Source organism: Lissotriton vulgaris, chromosome 1_1, assembly GCF_964263255.1.
Source record: "Lissotriton vulgaris chromosome 1_1, aLisVul1.2, whole genome shotgun sequence".
Taxonomy (NCBI): domain Eukaryota; kingdom Metazoa; phylum Chordata; class Amphibia; order Caudata; family Salamandridae; genus Lissotriton; species Lissotriton vulgaris.
The window spans coordinates 447,232,998-447,257,833 of NC_141685.1; the positions used below are offsets into that span (position 1 = coordinate 447,232,998).

General features: G+C 39.9%; 2 protein-coding genes across 12 annotated transcripts in view; one reads left to right on the plus strand and one right to left on the minus strand.

Annotated features, from left to right (window-relative positions):
- The window catches only part of DOCK7 (dedicator of cytokinesis 7), an 864,306-nt gene that overhangs the window by 460,091 nt on the left and 379,379 nt on the right, over positions 1–24,836 (minus strand). The gene's annotated exons all lie outside the window — the stretch shown is intronic.
- ANGPTL3 (angiopoietin like 3) lies at positions 1,635–22,955 on the plus strand. The gene is made up of 7 exons (XM_086953411.1): positions 1,635–2,223; positions 3,457–3,567; positions 8,896–9,013; positions 9,759–9,872; positions 18,397–18,492; positions 19,441–19,713; positions 20,782–22,955. The coding sequence occupies exons 1-7, from the start codon at positions 1,729–1,731 to the stop codon at positions 20,961–20,963; spliced, it is 1,389 nt and encodes a 462-aa protein (XP_086809537.1). The 5' UTR covers positions 1,635–1,728; the 3' UTR covers positions 20,964–22,955.

A 24,836-nucleotide genomic window follows, 5' to 3' on the forward strand; every position in this document is an offset into this window, starting at 1 on the left:
TGAATGAAGAACAACTTTCTCAAACGCAAAATGGAAAAGATGGAAGTCCTCATCTTGGGGAACACCTCTTTGTGGAATGAAGCTTGGTGTCCTGAGGACCTCAACTCACCTCCCAGCTCGACAGACCATCCCAGTACCCTTGGAATCATCTTGGACAGCAACCTATGCATGAAGAAACAAGTCAACACAGTTTCTTCCACCAGCTTTCACACCCTTCGTATGCTTCTCAAGATTTTCAGATGGCTCCCAGCCAACACCAGAAAGACCGTCACACAAGCCATCTTCACCAGCAGACTGGACTACAGAAACAGACTTCGTATGAATCACTGCACAACTCCTCAAGAGGCTCCAAATAACACAAAACTCATCATCAGCAAGACTCATCCGCGACCCTGCCAAAATGACCCACAGAATCCCCATCTCAAGAAACTACACAGGCTCCCAAGTCAGATGAGGTGCCAGTTAAAGAAGCTGGCCCATTCATACAAGGCCCTGCACAACGAAGGACCAGCATACATCAACAAACGCCTGACCTTACACCAACTGACAAGAAATCTTCGATTCGCCTCTCTCTACCTCGTGGACACCCAACAGATCCACCGAACCAACAGCAGAGGTCGCGCATTCTCGCACTTAGCACCCAAGGCATGGAACAGCCCCCCATTCCCCCACCTCAGGACCGCACCGTCGCTTCAGCAATTCAGAAACAAACTCATGATCTGGATGTTCGAATGATCAACCTCCATGCATGACCCTACTTCTCAAGCGCCTCGAGACCCTCACAGATGATTTGCTGCACTTTATAAATGCTTGATTGACTGATTGGGTGGCAGTGTGCTTTACAATTGAACGGAACTGTGGAGATGGAACGTCTCAATTACATTAATATTATTGTACTTTAATATTAATACATGACTGTGGAGACATAATTTCTCCTATTAAATGCCTACTATTGCCTGTTGTGTACCCGCAGGAGGCATCTTGCTCACCTTCCGAAAAACTGACAAAGAACCTGTCCTAGGTAAGGTAAATATTTTTGCACTAGTTGTGTAAAAATCTATGCATTCCTCAACCTGAAACTATGTTTTCTCACATAACAACGTATTGGGATTTTGTGCTTAAGTGCTCTAGTGCCCATTGAATTTAGTTAACATCATTGAAAACCATAAAAAAATATTAAAGCACGCCAGACCCTTGTATATTATGAAAGAAAACCAATTTATATGAGCTATATTTAATTACACTGGGGGTGTGGTGGGTGTTGGGCTTTGCGTACCGTCTCTTTTCCCTAAAAGAACCGATATGATGCAACAATCCTAACCTTCACTTCATGTTCATTTTTTTTTTTGCCCATCCATCTATTTTACTTCTTGCACATTATTAGGCTACTCGTAGTAGTTAGGCACAATAGCATGGCAGTATCATACATGTGCTGATCTCTTATCTCTCCCTCTTTAACATTCATTCTCCAGACGAGCATATTTCTTAACTATTGATCTGTGCACAGAGCCCTGTAGCAGGTTCATTCCACCGGACACCGAACTGAACTGGATAAGGGTTACAATAGTTCAAGAGTGCCCTGTGTAATAATCAACTACAACAGCCCATCTTTCCTGGACTGAACTCAACTATATATAGTTTAGGTCCATGACCGCTCGAAGCGCAGCTTCGCGAGGGAAGGGATCTAAATTCTAAATTATTTTCAATAATACGGACGAATCAGACAAAATGAATACAATTTTAATTTTACTTTGTTTTGCGCCTGCTGTTATCGCAGTAAAAATAGAAAAAGATGAAGTATCATTTGATATTATCCCTACTGAGCCAAGATCTAGATTTGCTATGCTAGACGATGTACGAATTTTAGCAAATGGCCTCTTGCAACTGGGGCACGGTCTCAAAGACTTTGTCCACAAAACTAAGGTGCAAATTAATGATATTTTTCAGAAACTAAACATTTTTGACAAGTCTTTTGTCGACCTCGCTGTCCAGACAAATGAAATCAAAGAGGATGAGGAAGAGCTCAAAAAGACAACATCGAAACTTCAAGCCAACAATGAAGAACTGAAGAATATGTCTCGAGAACTCAATTCAAAGATTGAAAACCTTTTACAAGAAAAAAAGCAACTTCAATACAAAGTTGGAGGACTGGAAGACAAGTTGACACAGTTAGTCCACGAGCAACCAGAAATGCAGGAGCTAAAAGAAGTTTCTTCACTGAAAGTAAGTATACTGAGAAAGATTAAAGACTAGACCTTATTTTACATGTGAATAACTGACCTATTTCCCCATATGCGTATTTTAATATGAAAAGATTGAAAACAAATTTGTGATGGCAAAATCATTTATAATAGCTTGCGAAATATAATGTTAAGAAAGCAATTGGAAAACTCCCATTAGATAATCATATCATCTAACATTACATTGTTTGGCTTAGTGCAGCATTTTATATTTGACAAAAATGAGGTAATGCTTGATTCTAGCTAAAATATGGTTTCAAGCAAGCTCAAAACTGATTTACGCAGATGGATAGTTTTAGTACAAATAACAGAATATGACTATTTAGTACTGCATGTTCAGGTGTTCTATAGAGCCGTTCAGAACGGCAGATAGTCTGTTCTTAGTAAAATTAATTTAGAAAAGTTTGGAAACTGATTTAACAGGCAAACTCAAGTGCTATGGTTGCTTCCTATCGATCTCATAAGCGTTAAAGCACAGCTTTTCTAAAGTAAGGGGATGTGAAAATTATAAAGCAGATTCATTTGACACGCAGCAGCCTGTGGTGATGAGACAAAGACCACATAACGCATTCTTCATGTGCCAGTGAGATGGTTAACACTGACCCTATCACGAGCATGAAACTATAGATCTTTGCACAGACCAGAAAGAGACATCTCTGCCACTTCAAGGCTTAACTGTTTCCTACACCAAGGGCACAAAGAGAACTATGGTTGATGGGACGGTCACAGTCGCGTTAAGGTTGTCTGACCCTTGCCAGTCCCAGGGCCAACTGCTCGACAACCCCTTCCACTACTTCATTCACCAACTTTTACCTTAAAGGTGCTATAGGGCGGAGTGGTGAAAGACAACATGTAATGCTTTTAAAATACTGAAAATAAGTAAAGTAGCGAGTTGTTAAACTAGAAAAGACTCAAGATGTGATGTCACAAAGTTATGGAAATGTTTAAGGATGTCAACAAACAGTCATGATTCCAGAGAGTACATCGATGGCAGGAGAAATGGAGGAACAGAAATAGTTTACAAGTTATAACCATTTCGCTAAACATCACGCAACCTCTATTAAAAGTGCAGGTGGAAAGCCATTCTACAAAGGCTGAAACTATTATTCCCACAGAATACAAATGTAGATTTCCTACTTTCGAGCATAAAGTCTATATGCAATGCAGCTAATCCCTATTTTTCTTACTTTAAATTCATACAATTTTTTCAACACAGAATTTTGTCGAACGGCAAGACAAAAACATCAAACAACTTCTAAACATCGTCCAAGACCAGCACATGCAACTCAACCAGCAAAACCATCAAATAAGAGATCTTGAAGATAAGGTGAGCAGTTTAACCACTTCTTCACTTATTTGAGTTAGATGATTTTGTGCCTGACTTATTAAGCGTCAACATACCACCTGAGTTGGAAATTCTCTTTTGTTAACCTTTAACAATTTGGGTTACAAACGACATACCTGGAGCATCCCTTTAAGAGATAGTAAAAACGTACCCTTTCAAAGAAGAGTATGAACTTGCCTCGAGAAATTTTAATTTTGGTGAAACACTTAGCAATAATGTTAGAATCATACAAAGAGGCATGTAGTTTCCGGACATGTTTGTAATCTACATAATTATGTAGCGATTCAAGAACATGTTTTATTTGCTCGAGTTTAGCACGCACATACAGATCTTGCAGTAGCTAAGCCTATTTTCTCAGTTTTACCTCCACACATTTATTTTTTCAAGTGTATAATTCATCAAAGATGGTTGAAACGTTTAACAGTGCCTTCATACATATTACCGTTTTTTGTTTATCCCCAATGTCACTTCTCTGGAAGCAGTCACCTACACAGGATCATTTGGTTCGAGTCGAGTATTAAGAAAAACTCTATTGTTATCTCTGTCGACAAACTTCTGTTCAAGATTATGAGAATCTTGTGAACTGTCAAAAATATAAGAAGTAGCCTTGGCAGTGTATGTTGCAATAGCAATTACATGTATATAGCGCTTTATACCCTTGACAAGGCGCTGAAATGCTTTCAGCAGATAGTAGAAATGCACCGTACATTTTGGAGCATGAACGGGAGCTCAGAGGGAAGAATATAATTTTGATTATCTGTCACAGTCAGAGGAAAAAATGCCCCGCAGACACCCCCTTGCCAAGCGCGTTTCCTGTTTTTGGGTGATCACTAAAAGGATACCTTGCCCTTTAAAATGGGATTCCACGCACCACTAGTGAAATCTAGTGCAGATCTACAGCTTCGACCCTATAGCAAGAGGCCACATTAATATTTTGCGCAAAATAAATTTTCAAAATACGGTTTGGAACACTAACAGCAGTTCTGGGTGTTGTTGTAGACAGACTCTGAATCAGGACTCTTCAAATCGGTAATGTAACAAAACCTCATGGGCATTTCCAAATTGTGCGATGCGTATGCTTAGAACTCAAGCTCAGAGGTAGCATTCCACTAATATAGTGACCTTCGTGGCTAAGAGTAGACTGTAGGATTCCAATGACATACTGATTGTTGCCATGCTCAGTGCCTACTCCATGGCTCATTAGAGTTTGGTGGCCAGGCTGCCAAACCAGTGATGGGCCTCAACCTTAGCTGGCAGAGCTGGAATGCCAATTATTTAGTTATTCGCAGTTGCAGTTGGTACTTTTGACGCCTTAATACCACCTCCCTTAATAAATTGAGTCTTTCCAGGAGAAAAAAGAAATTGAGGTAGCAGGCTCGCCAGTGCATGGCGGAGCTGAAATCCAGTTTCAGAGTCGAGAAGATAAAAATCTAAAGCGGGAATCTATTCCACAGACTTACATAACAACTATCCCTAACTTGCTAAGATTTCTCCCATTGCGTGGGGATCATCAAACCATGTTATGTGTCGGATAACGATGGCTTAAATGGCGCTCCAATACCGAACGTATATAAGCAGAAATGCCATTAGAGGTCCCTCCCTAAATGAAGCAACTTATCCAAAGGCATTTACATTGGCATCAGGTCCAGACAATGGGTATTCCAAAATACATAGCTGGCATTGGCTCCAGTATTAGGAACACAGGGCCAGATGTAGGTAAATCTCATTTACCGATTCATAAATACCGAATTTTACCGATTCGGTATTTATGAATCTGTAAATGAGATGTAGGAAAAAATTTGGTATTTTTTACCGAATCGGTAAGATTCGGTATTTACGGTATTTGCTATTGAATCCTATGGGCCTTGAAGCCCATAGGACTCAATAGCAAATACCGATTCGGTATTTACCGAATTGGTAAAAATACCGAATTGCTAAGGGGGACAGGGTGTCACTTTGACACCCTGTTGCACCCCTGTAACTGGCTTTTGCGCCATGTGGCAGACATACATGCCCTTAGGGCATGTCTGTGTGCCACATGGCACAGGTGTACATGCACAGATGTGCATGTACACAAGAATTCGTAATTTACCATGCAATTGTATTGCATGGTAAATACCGAATTCTAAAGGCCCTGTAGCACTGTTAGAAGTGCTACCTACATCACAAACTGCATTTTCGGTATTTTTACCGAATGGTAAATTTACCGAATCGATAAAATGTACAGAATCGGTAAATTTACCCATTCTGTAATTTTACCGATTCGGTAAAATTACCGAAAATGTACTTTTTTTTGTCACCTACATCTCCATAGCCATTTACCGGTCGGAAACGGCCGAAAATCGGTATTTTCGGCCGTTTCCGACCGGTAAAGGGCTACCTACATCTGGCCCTAAGTCTCTTCCCACCACACTCTACAAGGGTGGCAGTACCAAGCGGAGGACAAAATAGATATCTGCCATTTTTGGTGGAAGTCCAGTTCACACTGTCTGCAAAAAGAGGCTCTAAGTGGCTGTGAAAAGTTAGGCATATGAGTCAATCCGTCCCGTCTTTCTTAGAGGCTCTGAGCTTCCAGAAGTTACACTATTTGCCCCATGTGTAGCATGGCTTACAGAGAGGATGCCATCGGGAAAGTAGTGACTAAGAGCACAAAGAGGAAAAGGCCAAACGCATCAAAAAAAACTCCAATGTGCTGTGCCACAATTATAGGACAATACTTGTGTGGCTGAAGGTTTGGATTTGGCGTTGAACGGGACTGTAGCACTGCTGGAGCTAGCAGGACTGGGGTAGACCTATAGTCTTTATATACTGGTATTACAGGAAGAGACTGGCCTCTGAACAGAAACCACCTGACAGGAAGGGGCTGGCACCAGAAACGGATATACTGGAAAGATGTTGATGTATGGAGGCCATCTTGTCAGGGTTTGGTGGCCAGCTTGGAATGGAGTTTTATTATCTTCCTGGTTAAAACTGTATCCATTGCTTGTACCATGGCCACAGCTTCAAAATGCTTGCTCTTCTATAGGAATCCATTAGCTCCATTATACAGAGGACCTAAAGAGAAATTTCCTGCTACACACTGCACTACAAAAAATTTCAACTCAAGATGGGAAATTAACAGCATCACAAAACAAAATTAATTATTCACTGGCACAATGCCCCATTAGTAAAGAAATATATTAAATATATTATACAGTAAGTACTGAGAGAAGAAAAACAACTTGGATTGCCTGCCGCTCCTGAGAGGAGTTTTCTTGTCAGTGTCTTTGGACTGACTGAGAAGCCTTCCAAAATGTGGGAAAAGTGGCAAAAGGTTAAAAGTTGCTACATAGAGGCTCTCCCCTCAAATGATTTTAAGGAACTTTAATTATGTTGGCAAGACAAAGATCAATAACTGAGCGATTCCATGTTCTACTTACACATGCGCCCTATACCTTTTCAGCATAGTGTACTTAGAAGCACTGCTTTCTCCTGTAGATTCACTATGTCGGCATGTTGATATTGAAGACATATTGCTGGTATGACTGAGAAAGCTGTGGCTAAACATGGCTGCCAATATTCCCTGCTATAGGATAGGATGAGAGCACTCAATAGAATTGCAAGCAGCAAAATGCCCAGCCCTTGCTACACCATTGTGCTGTACAAAGTGTAAAACCCATGGGAATCTGTAGGCCTGAAGAAGGGCAAGAGAGACTCCCATGCAGCTAACAAAATTCCAAATTTTTAACCATGCATTAGTGACCTTTTTGTGTACACTGAGGTCTTCCAAGGCACATTGGCCTAATGGAGCCATAAAAGGCTTCCTATATCACAAACCCTGCAGTTAGATAAAGTTTCATAAATAGTTATCGACATTCAACTTAATGGCCATGATTAAGTGAAAGGCTACGCAATATAGATTTATGATTTTTTTTTCAGAAACAACCTATTCTTTAAAGCGTTGTTACAGTGGATATCATAAGGAAACAGATCGACAAACAAATTCCTTCCTTGTATGTGTACTTGATAAATAAGATATTAGCAAACATGCTTTTCTACTTAATTCATAGTCTAAACTATATGTGTTAATCTGGTCTTAGTGATTCAAAAGGAGATACTCACTATACTTGTACTGTTTGAGTAGTTACAGTCTATGGTCTAAAATGATATATTCAGTACAGCAGAGATCAGTTATTGTAACCAATGAAAACACATAGATAATGTACCATCCTAAGACACAGCCATCAAGCTTACTAAGGTTTTTCACATACTATTACAGGTTGTTAAATTCAAATTCCAAAAAGCACCTATCAGATATTAGTCTTGAAAGCTTGGCTTGGAAGTAGAGCTTTGTCCTATGCAGCTAATCAATTCCAGAACTCAATATCCCGCCTTCTGCAAAAATATATCTATCTTTTCCTAGGGCCATTAAACGTGTCTCTACTATCCTAATATTATGTTAAGATCAACAAGGGACCCCAAGTAAGTCAGCATAGGACCTCGAGGAGCATACTTTGTAAAACAACAGCGGTCCCATGCATTACAGGAATATGCGAAGCAAATGAATGTAGACGAAATCTATTCTATATTTGGAGCGACATGTCCAGCCGGACAGAGGTCTTCAATTTTTTACTCAATTGAAAATTTACACAGAAGAATGACCTTCAACAAATCACCAGTGTGGGGCACAAGCCTGTACCCAAACACAATCGGATCAGAACAGAAGGTAGGAGGACAGAAGACAGAACAGGGCTTTTTAAGGCAAAAGCAGCGATTTCTGTAAAAATGCAGGTGTACAGAAAAGTCAGGCAAGCACCATTACATACACATAACATATAAATAAAGTTTTCGTATAAGGTGCACAACAGGTCGACGGCGTTTCGGTCCCACTAATTAATCATGAGGACCATCATCAGGACATTTAATAAATGCCTTAAAGTTGTAAGCCTCTAATGCCTAAGGAAGGGAGGAAAAGAGAAGGCATACATACATTTAGTTGTGGACATGTAATAAACATTATTTCATTATTAACTAAGTGACTTAGTGAGTGGTGATTGAGGCGTCGAGTGGGTTTCCTGTGGGCGTCAATAAGCTATTAGGAACAACTACAAGTCTACTATCCTAATGACACAACATCATATTCAATCTGGTAGCTGATTATGAATATACATATATATGCCATTTGTCTGGTGGATCATGCTGTAATGGTCATCGTTTCCTATTCCTTTAAAAGTTTTATTCAGAAGGATACATTAAAAATGCACTGTACATATAACTACAAACTAGGATTGTTAACCTATGTTCATTGTGCATAAACACCTTTCATTACAGTTAAGCAGTGCTGGCTTTCAAGAAAGTATGAAGAATTCACTGACTATCAGACACATGAACCAAAAGTTACTGCCCTCCCACTTGAAAAACTCAACAACTGAAAATCTTGAGCAGGCTGGTAAGTGAAACCTATGACGGAGCACGTACTGTGACTTTGAAAGCACTGTAGTATTAGTTCTCAACTACCATCTGGGTAAGACTATTTATGTCCTGTTAACCTTGGCGCAGTAATGTGATCATTGGCCCCTCGGCGCAGTCAAACACAAAATATGCTGGGCAGGTGAGCACCAATGGGAGGACAAAGGCATAGGGACCCCGGGTGTAAAGAGCAAAAAGCTAGAGTAGGGCTTTTCCAGAAGAAGACGGCTAGAAACAGGGCTGTAGAACCAAACATTTATTGTATCGAAGCAATAGCAGCAGGATGGCCGACACACTCAAGAAGGAGAGATAATTTGGCTAGAAAATTCACTCCTGTGGAGGTAATGGCCACACCTACAGATATCCTGGAAAACCATTCAGGCACAGGGCAAAGCGCTTTGAAGCGGTTCTGGGAAGCTTGAGAGCTACAGAGCTACATGGAAATACTAAACAACATAGTGAGCGGCTTTGGAGTGAGCCTTATGATTTCGTTCAATCAAAGACTACATAAAAGCAGGATATTTCATAACAAATGGAGTATCATATTTATTTTTTTAGGCTTAGCTACATTATATTGGGGATCAAATGAGGGGGCGGCTTGAACTAATAACATTGATTTCCAGTCTGGAAGAAATGCAGCAGGACACCTGCTTTTATGGAGCAGAGTTTAAAGAAGTATTCATTTTTCAAGTGGACTAATTTACTTCTACATTTTACTTTTATAGAACCTCCGTCAGACTGCAGCGACATTTATAACGACGGTGTAAGATCCAGTGGCATTTTCACTATCAAACCGAATGGGTCCGAAGCATTTGAAGCATACTGCGAAATGGCGTCTGGTAAGAAGGTTTTCTTTGATTATCGCAAAGGAAAAAACAGAAAGTAATGTTATCTTCGTGGCACTAGAAACCCCTTCCCCGTCTGTCAATCATCAGTTGCTAAAAGCAGACCTGCATGTTAAAAGCCGGACAGACAGACAAGACTACCGTCGCCCGTGAACACAATGGTCCAATGAGCAAGATACGTTTGACAACACGAGATCCTTTGAACATGCAACTGAAAGCAAACTACCAACAAGAGACCATTTTCATAGTATTTATATCACATTAAGATCCATTTGCATAGCATTCTATTGGTATAGGTTTAGTCTCCAAGAAACTTCAATTGAGACCGTCGTCATATAAGAAAGTTTTCTAACAAATGTCAAGACCGAATAATGATATTTATTTATTTAGTTATATATAGCAATAGCTAGACCCGAAGGTATCAGAGCGCTTTACAAGAAATGTAACGGACAGATTCAAGGTTGGCATAATATATCCGGGAGGAGAAAAAAAACAGTGCAACATTATATAAATCAAAAACGTAACACATAGTACAACATTAGCCCTCTCAGGCACCAATGATAGATTAAAAACGCCACATTGGGTCAGGTGACCGGTTTGTTAGAGCTTTTGGGGGCTTCTCGGTTTATCTTGTTTAATTGTAAGTAGCTTCAATCAGCCAGTCACCAATGCTTGCTCTGGGTCAAGGGTTGCAAGTAAGATGTGGAAACGGAAACACACTGTGAAATATTCACCTGTTATAATGCACTGGCAAGCGATGTTAATACAAATGAAAAACAAAGCATTCTGTTCGGGGGTGGGGGGGTCAGAACAGGTTGTACAGTTTAATTTATACCAATATAAAGGCTGATTTGCATATATGTTATCTTTGGAGTGGTATAGTGGGTAAAAACCATGGAATGAAATGCGGCCCAAAAGACTGCTGGTGTTTGAGGCTTTTTGCAAGCATCCTCTCAACATCTTAGTATTTTCCTCAGGTTACAGTACTTAAGCCAGGAGGCAAGATACCTTGATAGCTTTCCTGACATACATGTGGGACTGGGTTGCCGCATGTTGAAGCTGGCAGGAAATTCTACTGGCAGGTTTGAAAAGACATGCATTCACCTGCACAGCTTGAGCAAGGCTCTCATTCTGAAAACAGGAGAAAGTGCTCTTTAGGTGGAAATGTTACAAGAAGCTGAACCGACTGCAAAACATTTCAAACAAGAGTCCATCTGAGCTCGGAGGGCAGAGAAGAGTAGGGGCTTTAGAGCAGTGTCAGGCTGGTCTGGTTAGATTGGGTTGAGGCGACAAGCCCGTGACACTGGCATGACACCAAAGTGAAAGATCATGGGGCAGATGCCAAGACTTTCCAAGAAGGTCACCGAGCAATAAAGCCCAGTCAGCGGTATGATCAGACAGAGCAGAGGCTAGAGTCTAGAGTCTAGACAGATTAGCAACAACACAGCCAGAAAAGGAAAGCATGAACCGAGAGAGACAGAGATGAAAAACTCAAAACACATCAAACCACAATGGTATCACTGGGCAGGCAGTGGTTGAAGCCAGCTTCTCAAACATGGTCCTCTAGATGGGCGAGATGTAATGCTGCTACTTCTAAATGTCAGTCCAAGAAGGAAAGAATCTGGAAAGTCTCTACCACCTAGGGGTGAAAGAAAAGGCGCCACTGGCCCGCTCTTAAGCCACTACAATATTCCCGATTCTCTACTCCATCTTTAGCTAAAGAATGTTAAAATCCATCTTTGATGTGTGAAATTACTCTCAGGCATTTTAATGAAGGTTATTCCACTTTACTTATAAATATATTTTTTCGACTTTGCCTGTCTGACTCCATGTCATCCCGTTTCTCTTGAGATTCTTTTATTTTAATGAGTATTCTCAGTCTCTTCCTGTCGTACCTCCACTAGTTAACTTTTTATTCTAAAACTTTTCCCTTGTTTTCTCATCCCTTTCTTGGGCTAGCATCCAAAGTAAATGGACTTTATAAATAAGTTAATGTATAATTAAGCATTTAATTATGTTGGTGTACCTCTATTGATCATTTAATACATGGTATAGATGCCCTATCTATCCCTGAATAGTAGTCAAAGCATTCACTTCGACTTCCACAACAATGGCATATCGGCCCCGATTAAGCACCATCGGGTACCGAGGAAACTGTCCTCTTGACTGCTAGCACTGGTAGTTGACTTGTACATGCTACCGCTGTATGAGCGAGGGGGATGTATGACGTTACAACGCGTTATTTTACAACGCAGACCGTTACATCGCAATTTTTACAACGCAGGATTCATTACAATGCATGCCTTTACAACGCATGTCATTACATAGCAGAAACTATTACAACGCATGCCATTACAACGTAAGTATAGGTAAGTATATCTTTTTAAAAAAAATGTAATTAAGTTAATTTTATTAATTTAATTTATTTAAATATAATTAATTTTAAAAAAGTGAATAATTTAATTTAATTATTGTAATTTAATTAATATTAAAATTGTAATTAATTTAATTAATTTAATTTATTTTAATTAATGTAATTTAATTAATTTATAAATTGTAAATATTATAATTTAATTTATTATAATTAATTTAATTTTATTAATTTTAAAATAATAATTAATTTAATTTAATTAATGTAATTTAATAAATTTATAAATTGTAAATAATATAATTTAATTTAATAAATTTAAGTAATTTAAAAAATGTAATTCATTTAATTTAATTAATGTAATTTAATTAATTTATCAATTGTAAATAATATAATTAATTTAATTTAATTAATTTAATTTATTTAAAGTCGTGTTTTTAAAAAAAGTGAACCAAAAAAATACCCCTGTACCCCAAAACACAAAACCAAGCCCTAAAACCTAAAAATACCCCTGTACCCCAAAAACCAAACCCAGCCCTAAAACCCAAAAATACCCCTGTACCCCAAAAACCAAACCCAGCCCTAAAACCTAAAAATACCCCTGTACCCCAAAAACCAAACCTAGCCCTAAAACCTAAAAATACCCCTGTACCCCAAAAACCAAACCCAGCCCTAACACCTAAAAATACCCCTGTACCCCAAAACACAAAACCAAGCCTTAAAACCTAAAAATACCCCTGTACCCCAAAAACCAAACCTAGCCCTAAAACCTAAAAATACCCCTGTACCCCAAAACCAAACCCAGCCCTAAAACCTAAAAATACCCCTGTACCCCAAAACCAAGCCCTAAAACCTAAAAATACCCCTGTACCCCAAAAACCAAACCTAGCCCTAAAACCTAAAAATACCCCTGTACCCCAAAAACCAAACCTAGCCCTAAAACCTAAAAATACCCCTGTACCCCAAAAACCAAACCCAACCCTAAAACCTAAAAATACCCCAACACACCAAAACATATACCTCAGTACCCCAAAACATATACTCCTATACTCATACTTATTTTTAAAATGACTTAAATAAATATATTTGATTTATAATATTAAAAACCATAAATAAATATATTTATTTATAATTAATATTAATTAAATTAATTAAATAATATGAAGAAAAAAAATTATATACTTACCTATACTTACGTTGTAATGGCATGCGTTGTAATAGCATCTGCTATGTAATGTCATGCGTTGTAAAGGCATGCGATGTAATGGAACCAGCGTTGTAAAAGTTGCGTTGTAATAGACTCCAGTTGTAAAAGTTGCGATGTAACGGTGCAATACCATTAGAAAGTGAATATAGTGGTACTGCGACTATAAAGAAGGATGGACCCCATAATCAGAGCTGACTCCTTTGAGAGAGTTTTCTTTCTAACAACAAGTTACTTACCTTCGGTAATGCTCTTTTTAGTGGATACTCTAGGTAACCTCAGATTCCTCACTTTTAGAATATCTCCCGGAGCCATACTGGCTCGGGAAGATTTTTCAGCATAGCCCCTGCATGCCAGTAGGTAATGTTGTGAGGCTCTGCGCCGACCCCACTTGCCCCGAAAGTGATACTGGAGCCACACATAAGTGTTAGTTTCTTTCTTGACACTATACGTGCCCTTGGACACAGAGTTAAAAATATCAAAACAATTATTTGCGTCATTGTGGAGATCTCTAACATGTGACTGTTTTGAGATGAAAAAGAGTCAATGTCACAGAACTGGGCGACGGGAGAGCGGTGAAGAATCTGAAGTTATATGGAGAATCAACCAGAAAGAGAGGTACCGATGGTAAGTAATTTGCTCTTTTGAGGGATACTTTTAACTACACATGTATTACCTTTAGATAGATACCGAAGCAGTACCTCCCCCAGTGGTGGGTCTGATGGAGGACTCAGGCCAAAAAGCCCTGCAGGAGTGAACAGCCAAAATGCTCTTCCCATTGGACCTGGCTGTCAAGGCAATAATGCCTTACTGAACATGAACACTGATGCCCACATTACAGCCTGACAAATACCCAGGACAGGCACTCCCTTGTGCCAGCGCAATGGTACCAACCTTGGCTCTAGTAGAATGGCCCTCAAACCTCCTGGTGTCTGCTTCTCGGGCAAAGGGTAGCATATCTCAATGCAGAGGACTATCCACCTGGAAAATTCCTCTTTTTTATGTCCCCCGGAACCACACAAAGAGTTGATCATCCACCTTGATGTGAAAGCTCAGCATTCTTCCGAGTCTGAACAATGGAATATCATGTACCCTTTGGAGCAACAAGGTGAAGCAAAGACAGCAGATGTGTGATGGTGTGTTCAACATGAAATGGAGAAACCTTTGGTCGAAAGGATAATCTAGTCCTCAGGACCAGCTTGTCCAGAAAGAAGGTGGTGTAGGGTGGCTAGACTGAGAGAGCTTGAAGGTTACTCATGTGATGAGTTGAAGTTATTACGAGAAAGACTGTCTAGAGGGTCAGAACATGTAGAGATGGCTGTACAGCAGCTGAAAAGGGTGCATATAAGAAAGGTGAGGACCAAATTAATGTCCTCTATGGCATCATGAAGGGTTGATGAGGAAATAAATGGATTAACCCTTTGAGAAATCACATTTATACAGGTGATTTGAGCAAAGATGGTTTGTCTAGTCTGTTGTGCAGAAGATCCCCCGAAGAGGTAGGCTGGTGGGAAGGCAGAAGCCTATGCCTAGATGTTGCAGGTACCTCACTCTCCTGGCCCAATCTGAGGCTACTAGCATGACTTGGGTCTGGGGGTCGTTTTTGCTCTTCTTCAGACCTCGGGCAGGAAAGATAGTGGTGGGAAGGCAAACAGGAGTCCTGTGCGCCACTTTTGGTGAAATGCATCTCCGAGAGACAGCCTACTTGGGAACTTTAGTGTGCCAAAGACAGACATTGCATTCTGGATGGTGGCGAAGAGATCTAGCCAGGGTTCTACACACTGCAACAGAGAACACTGAGACAACTCTGTATGTAACTGCCATTTAAAGTCCGCTAGGCATCACCTACTGTGATAGCCTGCATTCGTTTTTAAAGATTCTGCCTAAACAGTTGGTCGTGTCCATGCACAACTGTATCACATATTTGGCTCTGTCCCGGCAATTCTAAAGGTATGTGCCAAGTTGGTGCAGCATTCCTTCAGGACTGCTGGAACGATCTCTGTGGCCATGATCTGAAATGCTTGGGAGTACCCACCCAGCAAACAGCTGGCATTGACTGACCAAAAGGGCAGGGATAGCTGATGAGCACATTCTCTTTTGAAATGCCTCAATACTTTTTGATTCCGCCTGGGGGTGGTTGTAGAGAAAGATTTTGGATTAACCATCTTAGTAGCTGTCTGAACAATCAGGCTTTCAGGAATAGGAAGCTTTGTCAGAAAGGTGAAGTTACCTGGAGCAGGTCTATGGCACTGCACTATCTGTGCACCGGCAGGCAGGAACAGGGTTAGCCCAAGTATCCATACAGTCAGGGCCTCTTGAATTTGCAGTAAGGGCTTGTATGAAGTCCTCCCTGCTTGTAGGAGAGTGAAGACTTTGTTTTTCACCTCAATATATGGTATCTGTAAGTCCAGGACTTCAGCTGTTCACCTTATGTCTACAGCAAATGGTGCAGTATCTTCTATTTCAGGGCCAGGAGAGAACCCAACTTCGTGTCAGGAGAGGTGTCCAATCCAGAGGCCTCTTGTGGATACAAATAAAGTTTGTCTCCATCATATTTGGGGGAACTCCAACCATCACCAAAAACTGGGTGACTCTGATCAGAGTCCAATACAAGATTGGAGAGTGGCTCCTGGGCAAATGCATTGTTTTATTAGAATCAGAATGGATTGAGGCCAGGCGAATCAGAACTGTTCCATGATGCGACTTCAGCCAAGGCAAGGCAGATCTGATTCAGAGTCGGCCAGGATGATAGGATTAGAGTCCTCCTCCGGAGTCTGCGCCATCAGGCCCAGAGTATACGTGGCAGGAGTCAGCATAGATTGTGGTGCTGGGTGTAGAGTCGTTGCAAGTCAGAGCTGAAACCGAAGCAGGTTCGGGAAGCACAAACGGCCCTGAGGGTAGACCCATCAGAGGTAGGCCAACTGGAGGTCTCTGTGGATCCATGGTGCCATAAGTTATGCTAGAAGGAACATGCAGGGTGCTAAAGATTCATAACAAGGCCTTTAATGCACCTAAATCGGTGCTGCTTTGCAGACTAGCCGGAAAGCATCAGGATGAACTGCAGTATTAGTTCCTTGGTGGGGGACCAGGATCAAGACAGAGGGGAACTCTTGACTTCTTTGTGACTTCTAAAAAGGAGAGTGACAAGGCTGTGCCTACTTGGACTCCTTCCATTTCTTTTGGACCTGGCTTTCCCAAAGACTTGAATCGCTACAATGACCTGTTGCAGGAACAGCCCTGAGAGTTTGAACGGGTCCCTGCCCTCAAGTTTGAGTAGATTTTACATGACTTCCTGCAGTTTTGGCGAAGTACAGCTTGGCAATGCTATCCCATAACACCTTAAAGTGAATTAGGGCACACGTTTCACACCAGAGAGAAACCTCATGATGATCTGGCACAGACATCTGCTTGCCAAAGTAAATGGAAGACGTAAACCCTGTAGTTTAAGGACAGGGCATGTTCCCATGCAGACAGGCAAAAAAACATTGAGAAAAGCCTTGTCAACTGATTAGAAAAAGTTAGGAGATAGGCACAAAAAGAAAGGAATATAGGTAAGCATGCTTGGGTGGAGCTTATAGGCGGCTCCAGCTGAAACTTTGTGATAGAACAGGGTCGAGGCAGAGCTGCACTATGCCACATATCGGCACTGAGGGGCTAAGCTGAAAAATCGTCCGGATCCAACCTGCTCCCTCAGGATATACGAAAAGTGAGAAATATGGAGTTAGAAGTACCCATCCAGAAGAGAAAAAAATCCACAACTTCAGCACTTGCAAAATGATGACACAAAAAATGGCATCAGATCTTTTCTGGGCACGGACATACAGTCAACCGTGTAACAGTCAGCAAACTCGGAGTTCAGTCAGACAACAAGGCCTTCACTGTTTACAAATCTTCATTCTGCCACAGCTTTTCTAGAAAATAAGAACTAGGATTGAGTGCTCTCGTTATGATAGGAGGCACCCATTTTTACTTGAAATGGCCATATGATATGTTTTGTTCCTTGCAATGGATAGGTAAGTAACAGAGCATTGGAGGCCCTTCGCTCTGAATTTTTTCTAAACAACACCGGAGACCTTACTTTAAACTACATAGCCCTTCCCTCATTTCACACAGTATCCTAACAGTAATTAGCACCTTGTATGAAATACCAAGATTGTTTTAGCCAATCTGAATGAGTAGAAAGTTGGCACTTACTACTGTTATCAGTGGGCATTCTAAATATGGCGAGTGTGGTAGGATGAGACAGAGCTGCCAAGAACAGATTTTTTGCTTACATACTGTCAAGTGTTAATATAGCCTTATAGCCCGCCGTAGCGGACTATACAAGGCCCGCTGAATCGTTAAAGGCCCGAGCTGAAGGCGAGGGTATTTAACGAAACAGCGGGACTTTAATAGCCGTATAGCCCTGCTACGAAGGGCTATAAGGCTATTAGAACATTCCACCACCAGAGGGCAGAATGTTCTAACAAATTAAACAAAGGGTTCTCGAAGCTCGAGGGGATATAAATCTCCTCGAACTTCGAGAAGCCTTTGTAGAACATTGGAATGTTGCTGTGCGGGCCTTTACCGGCCCGTAGAAGCAGGGAGCACTCCATTGTCTGCCATTGAGCTCCCAACATTCCAATGTTCTAATATCTGTTAATTGCCAAGCCCTTTATTATGTGCCCTCGCCATTGACCTGTGTCCATAACTGTGGAATGGGAGAATAATAGTGGCTTAACACCCCCTAATAATGCCTTGACCAGTGCGCACAAAACCTCCTTAGGAGTGATGTTTTTCTCCAGGGAGAGCCTTTATGACTGATTTGTTTCATATGGAATTACTTCATTTGCGTTTTACCAGTTAATCTATGTATTCCATTCCTGTTGCACTAAACATATTGTGATGTAATAACAGAAATTTCAATGTAAAGATATTTATCATTTCCATTTTACTTTTGTGTTCAGATGGTGCATGGACTGTGATTCAGAGACGCATGGACGGATCACTGGATTTTAATCAGACCTGGACAAAATACGTGAATGGCTTTGGACACCTAAATGGTAAAAACATTTGTTTCCTCCTTACAAGTGCACAGAAACACATACAATCATATTTGTAAGAAATACTCGACTTGTATAGGTATTAGCAATGCAAATGCTAAATATTTTCAGCAAGAAACTAAACACAATTTTTATAATTCGAGTTCTATATTACATGGACACTATGGAATAACGACGTGTTAACGAATCACTTTTGATTGCGTATATATTTTTCAAAGTATCTTTCCTGATAAGTATATAGACACACATTCATGCTCTTGCTCAAAATGGCCATTCTTATTTTGGACACTGATTTTGAAAGGAGTGTTCTCAAACAAATGGGTACACTGCGTTCAGTAAAGAGTAAATAATGGCATGTTAGGGCTTGACCTGTGTTGTAAAACATCTACTTACCCAACTGATCTTCCTATCATTGGCAACGAATCACAGCCCGACGCACCCTGACTGCCTGACAACACCTATATTTATACTGGTTAATCATATACCATGGCCAAGAAAAAAAACTCAAAAAACAAATAACTGAACAGCTGAAGAAGACAGCACCTTCCAATCAGTAGACCACTCCCCTTCCCCCGAAAGTTTAACTTCACATTTAATTTAGCTCCATGTTGATAAAATATCTTCAGAACAAAATGTGTAAGATATTTGAAAAGAAAATACAAAAATTCTAATCAGTACACAAAAACCTAAAATAACAGAGAAACTACAAAAGGCTTCATAGAGATTTTCCTAGCACAAAATCTTACAAATAATATCAATGATTGACAGACGAATTTAAATTGAAAGTATTTCACTGCATCAGACAATTTCTGTAACATAAGAAATGTGTAAGTCTACTTTTGGCTAAAGGTTCTGGACATCCATGTAAACATTTTGATTGTCATATTTAAAATGATTAGTTGTGAACAAAACTACTAACGAAACATGCTATCCATGTGCCCTTTGCAGGGGAATTCTGGCTGGGACTGGAGAAGATGCATTCAATTTCCCAGCAAACTGAGCATACTTTACGGATTGAGATGGAAGACTGGAAAAATAACAAGCGTTACATTGAGTACATGTTCACTTTAGGAAACAAGGAAACAGACTATAGCCTTCACCTGTCTGAGACGTCGGGAAACATTCCAAATGCACTGACTGAGAAACAACAAATGAGATTTAATACAGCAGACCACAAAAGTACTATCCAAGGAGATCACACTTGTCCAGAAGGCTACTCAGGTAATGTTACTCAGAGCACATATAAATATTGCATAGCTAAAGTTAACATAGATGAGTGCTGCATCCATAAATCAATCTACAGGGTGCGGAGATGCAAAGCAAGGGACTGGATTTCAACACTTCTGAGCAGATCAGTTAGCTTTATATTTTTGCTTCTACATTTTATGAATATTATAAATAAAATGTAAACGTTTGAGCTTTACAGAGGACTATATAGCATTTACCAGGCTCAGTCTTAATTTATGACTCAGCTACACATTCTCTTTCATTTTAGGATGAATACTTGGCCACTTATCAATATTACTGTGATATCGACGTCCATCTTAAATTGAAATGGATGGTTTTCAAACACTGTGTTTCCCTTGTTCCTATCCCCAATTGATTTTTGGTGGAATTAAAGAAATAAAGTTATGTTATGTTAATGGAATTTGTAAGAGCGCACGAGTACCCGGAGAGGTCTTGGCGCTGCAAAGGAGTCCTAGGCTGCAGAAACCAGCAAAGGTTCAGTATCATATTAACAATCAGTTTTACATTTAGAGTTATCCCACTGGAGCACCCAAGTATTGTACAGTTGGTTCTGTACCACAGATCAACTGTCAAGTTATCAAACTGTGAATGATAAAAGGCTTGGTTGGCCCAGACTTTGCACCGGTGAACTTTAGGATGCACACCAGTCACTTTAGTAGAAAAAACTGCCCTGTTCAACATAGGATTTGGAGTGTATTAAATCATTTTTTTTGTTTTGTTTTTGGGGTGGGGTACTCTTTCAAGGGCTCTAATGTATTATATTATTAAATATCATCCTACTGATTGGTTGAGATATTTTAACTGGCAAATGCAGATCAAATATGCAATTGTAGTAGTCATAGCCAGTCAAAGCAAGAAATTAACTTTTTTAGATTGTGGGTGCAATTGAATATAATACGTGGATTAGGAAAACATATATACTATATAAAATGGATGTTTGCTTCATTTAAATGTTAAAAATAATACAATTAATTATTGTAGAATACCTTAAAAATGATGATAAACAAAGCTTCTGAATTAACGTTATGTTATCTTTTCAAGGTGGGTGGTGGTACAAATTATGTGGCGAAACCAACCTAAATGGAAAATATATGAAGCCAAAATCAAAAGGAAAATTTGAGAGAAGAAGAGGAATCTACTGGAGGTCTGAGAAAGGAAGACTCTACTCACTGAAGGCAACAAAAATTATGATCCAGCCAACAGATTTGGAAAACTTTGACTAACTCATAGTCATCTAATCTTACAATAATGAGCTGTATATAGATTTTCGTGACATGTTTTCTCATACAGGCACATTCGAACCATGAGATTTTATATCAAACCAGAAAATCTCACTGCGTTGTTTTAACAGCTTGAAGCACGGGGTATCCTACTTAGCAATTCCCCTACAACCTATGGTTCCAGCATGTGTTTGTTTTCAGGAACACAAAGGGCTTCTTCATATGTGGTCAGGGTCTCTATCTTTAAGGCACCTTTATGGACCCTGTAGGTGGTAATGTCGCACACATTCTGGAAGCACCATTTATGACCGCGACATGGAAAGTAGCTAAGTAACAACTCTGTAGCAACAGTATTGCTGAGCAGTTCATGGAAGTACATGAATATGTAGTAGTTACAAAGTTTATTCGTAGGTCTTAGCAAATATCCGTATTACATGCTAAAAAACATCAACTTTCCCAGAATATATTGCAATCATTTGCAAAGAATCACAGTTTGAAGCATCCCAGCTGCCTGACAAAACCTATAGTTATATTAGTTAATAATATACTCTAAGTTAAAAAATAAAAAATGACACAGCAAATCATTAAACAGCTAAAAGCAGCACCTTAAAATCGTGTGTTTGGACAAGATCTGAAAATATTACTGCATACAACAGAGTCCAAAAATCACTGGGTTTTGTTTTAAGGACAGATGAAAAGAAATCAACATTTCAAACAAAGTCTGAAGAGTGGGAGAATATATGAGGTTTGTGGTAAGCAAGAGTGCAGCATTGAGAGGACAAATGTACTACAGTAAGTGAGCAGTTTGCTAAATGCGTATCTGCCTCTGGTACACAATTGGAAATGTATTTATAAGCTGGGGATTTTGAGAGAAGAGTACGGCTGGGCAGAGATGATGACATATCAGGCAATGCTGGGCTCAGTATTTCATCTTTTTGCAGAAGAGTAGGTCTGTGGCAAAATCAGTCGCACTTTAACTCATGATTTTAACATTTAGAGGTTGAGGAAAGAGTAACTGAACTGAGCAACAACAAAATTAAAACAACGGACTGTTGCAATAAGCATGGAATTTGATATATTCATTCATTAATTCATGTTGGTGTCATGAATGATACTGAGTATATCAAAGCAGAATTAACTGCACCATGAAGTATTACCTGTCAATTTAAATAAAATGTTGAATTCCAAACTTTTCCCCTCAAAGTAATGCAGCCAATTACATCCAATAAATATATTTATAGCTATAAGTAAACGTTTCATAAATTGATCATTAAGAATACGTTTTAATTTAGTGATCTCCTTCCCAATTCCACTATCACTTCATTTCTGAGTGAACTAAGCATTTCTATTTTGGATAGACCAAGACAGCTAACTTGAATAAACGTCACAATGCATTTTTAACCATCTGCCAAGTAAATAGGCATAAAAGCATAGCATTGGAATTAAAATCCTATTGGGCACATTAGGTTTCCTAGTTCTATAATTTTTGAAGCAAGGTTGCAATGCATATCCTGTCTGATGTAAAGCTATTTAGAAATGCAAGAAATGGCCAAAACAACCTTCTGAAAATTGCATCCTTCTAACTATATTTGACATGAACACCAAATAAGCCAGAGATGGGTAAGATTTACCACACCACAATTAATAAAATGCAGGATACACTAAAACATTACACTGGGGATTAGGAATATAGAATTGGTTTCTACTGTTGTAGGATTATAGCGCACTTATTTATCACATCACTTAACAGCTATTTAAGGAATGGGTAAACTGAATTTACACATTTTACAATGCAATGCTAGTAATATTTGAGTCATATTGACTTACCATTTGTTTTCATTATTGTAGAACTGTACTGTAACAAGCTTTGTGACATTTTCAGATTTATAACAAAATACATTTGTCTTTAAGCTAGATTTTCACAGAGGAAAACTGCATGAAATTATCATTAAAGAATAAATGCATTAACGTGCAAGAATAAACACTTTAAAAGCATCTGTTAAATATGGTTGTATTTTTAATGTTGAAGAACGATAGTTGTATTTTTGTGTCTTTTTGGGAATTTTAGAAGTATAATGTCTGCATTGTATGAATACTTAAAGAACACACACTACTCAATTATATAAAGAAACAGAGTTTGTCAACACTGGGCATAAAAGAAATAGCATGTATGCAGTTTTCCACATTGCAATGTCAATTGGCAAAGGTATGCGGAGTCTACATACCTAGAGATAATATTACATTTTTGATTCACAAAGTAATATTCCACTGATATCAATACTAAAATCAGGTAAGTCTATCAGTCAGCTTAACAATATCCACTGACAGAAATATTGAATATAAAGTAAAAGTGATCTTGTGACAGATTACTCCCCTTTTCTTTTTAAGATGGCTGTTAAATTCCTTCTCAAAATCCTTGATCAGCTTCCCCTTTTCTATTGACCACTCAATGCCAATCCTTGTGCTCAATAGTGTCTCTTTGATTTTTTCTTACTCCTTAAACTTTAGAATGCTTTTCCTTCCCTTAAGTTGTACGGCTCAGATTCTCTTCTGCCTTTCCTCTTATAGCAACTGACTTCTCTATCTTGACTGGTTTCCTGAACAATCAAGCCTCGTTTAAAAATCCCCATATTGGAATTATTGTGCCATATAAAAAATAAGTACATTGAGCACCTTGATTAAGGTGCTACTAAAAACCCTAAATACAATACAAACACAATCTCATTCAAAAAAGGTATGACAATGATCTTATTTAACAAGGAGTGGAACCTTCGGTGGACAATTTGTAACGGGGTCCAGTGTGTGTGTCCAATTCACTAGCAACAAAGAAAGTACACACAGTTCCCCAGGAGGACTGGATAGAAGGGAAAGAGAATGTGTGGTGTGGCGTAGAGGCAAAAAGCCAAGAGGGAAGGGAAGGGAAGGGAAAGGGGGAATTCCCTCTTGGGAACTAGAACCCTCACACACCCAGCAAGCTAGGTGTCATGCTTCATCATATCGGTCGAGGCCAGTGATGCCTTGACTCGCTGAGGTTCCCTGTGCTTACTGTTACCACTTGTCTGGGGGCACCACAGCTTCGGTTGGATACTGAGGTCCTCTAGCCGTTACCTGTTGGCGTGTGGCTCGCTGGCGGACTGGCATGGGCGCGGCCTCTTTTCAGGTCCTCGCGCTTACCGTCTCTACGGGCGGTGCGGGACCCGGGGAGCCTGATGGTGCCCCTTGCTTTGCCCTGGCTACCATCGCCTTAACAGTGGCGCTAGCCCTCTTAAGATCTATTCGAACGGTTTGGTGTTGCCAACACTGGTGGCCTACGGTGTGTACAGACGACACCTGTAGTGTTGTGGGGTGACCTGTCCCGGTCGCTAGTGGTCTCTACCACGACCTGTTACCGGCACACGTTTGAGGATACAAATTGTCCTATCCCCCTTCCCTCCCTTCTTGTCCCAGGTTCCTGACTCTTCTGTGCAGGTCCCACAGAGCAGACTGAGAAGTACATTAGGGATTTGCTTAGGGTAAGCGTTCCTGGTCCGTTTTTTCTTCAACCAGACTCCACCTGAGTCTTTTTAATGTTCTCTACAAGAGTGTGTATATTGTTTTATGTAGAAGCATGCACCTAAATTACATAGGAGTGTTATTCTGACTCTCCTCCTGTTGTATTTCCTTCCTTTTAGGTTGCATTACTCAAGGCAGGACCAATTGGCCTGTCCCACTACAGACCTTAAGACCCAAGGTTGTATGAAGTTTTTAATTTCACGGTGTAGTGCGAGCACCAAGGTCCTGAGGAATTGCTAGTTTAGCATGAAACATGTCGACCTAAAATGAGGGTTGCAGATATCTTTGCCACATATAACCGTAGCATCTATCTCCCCTCCCACC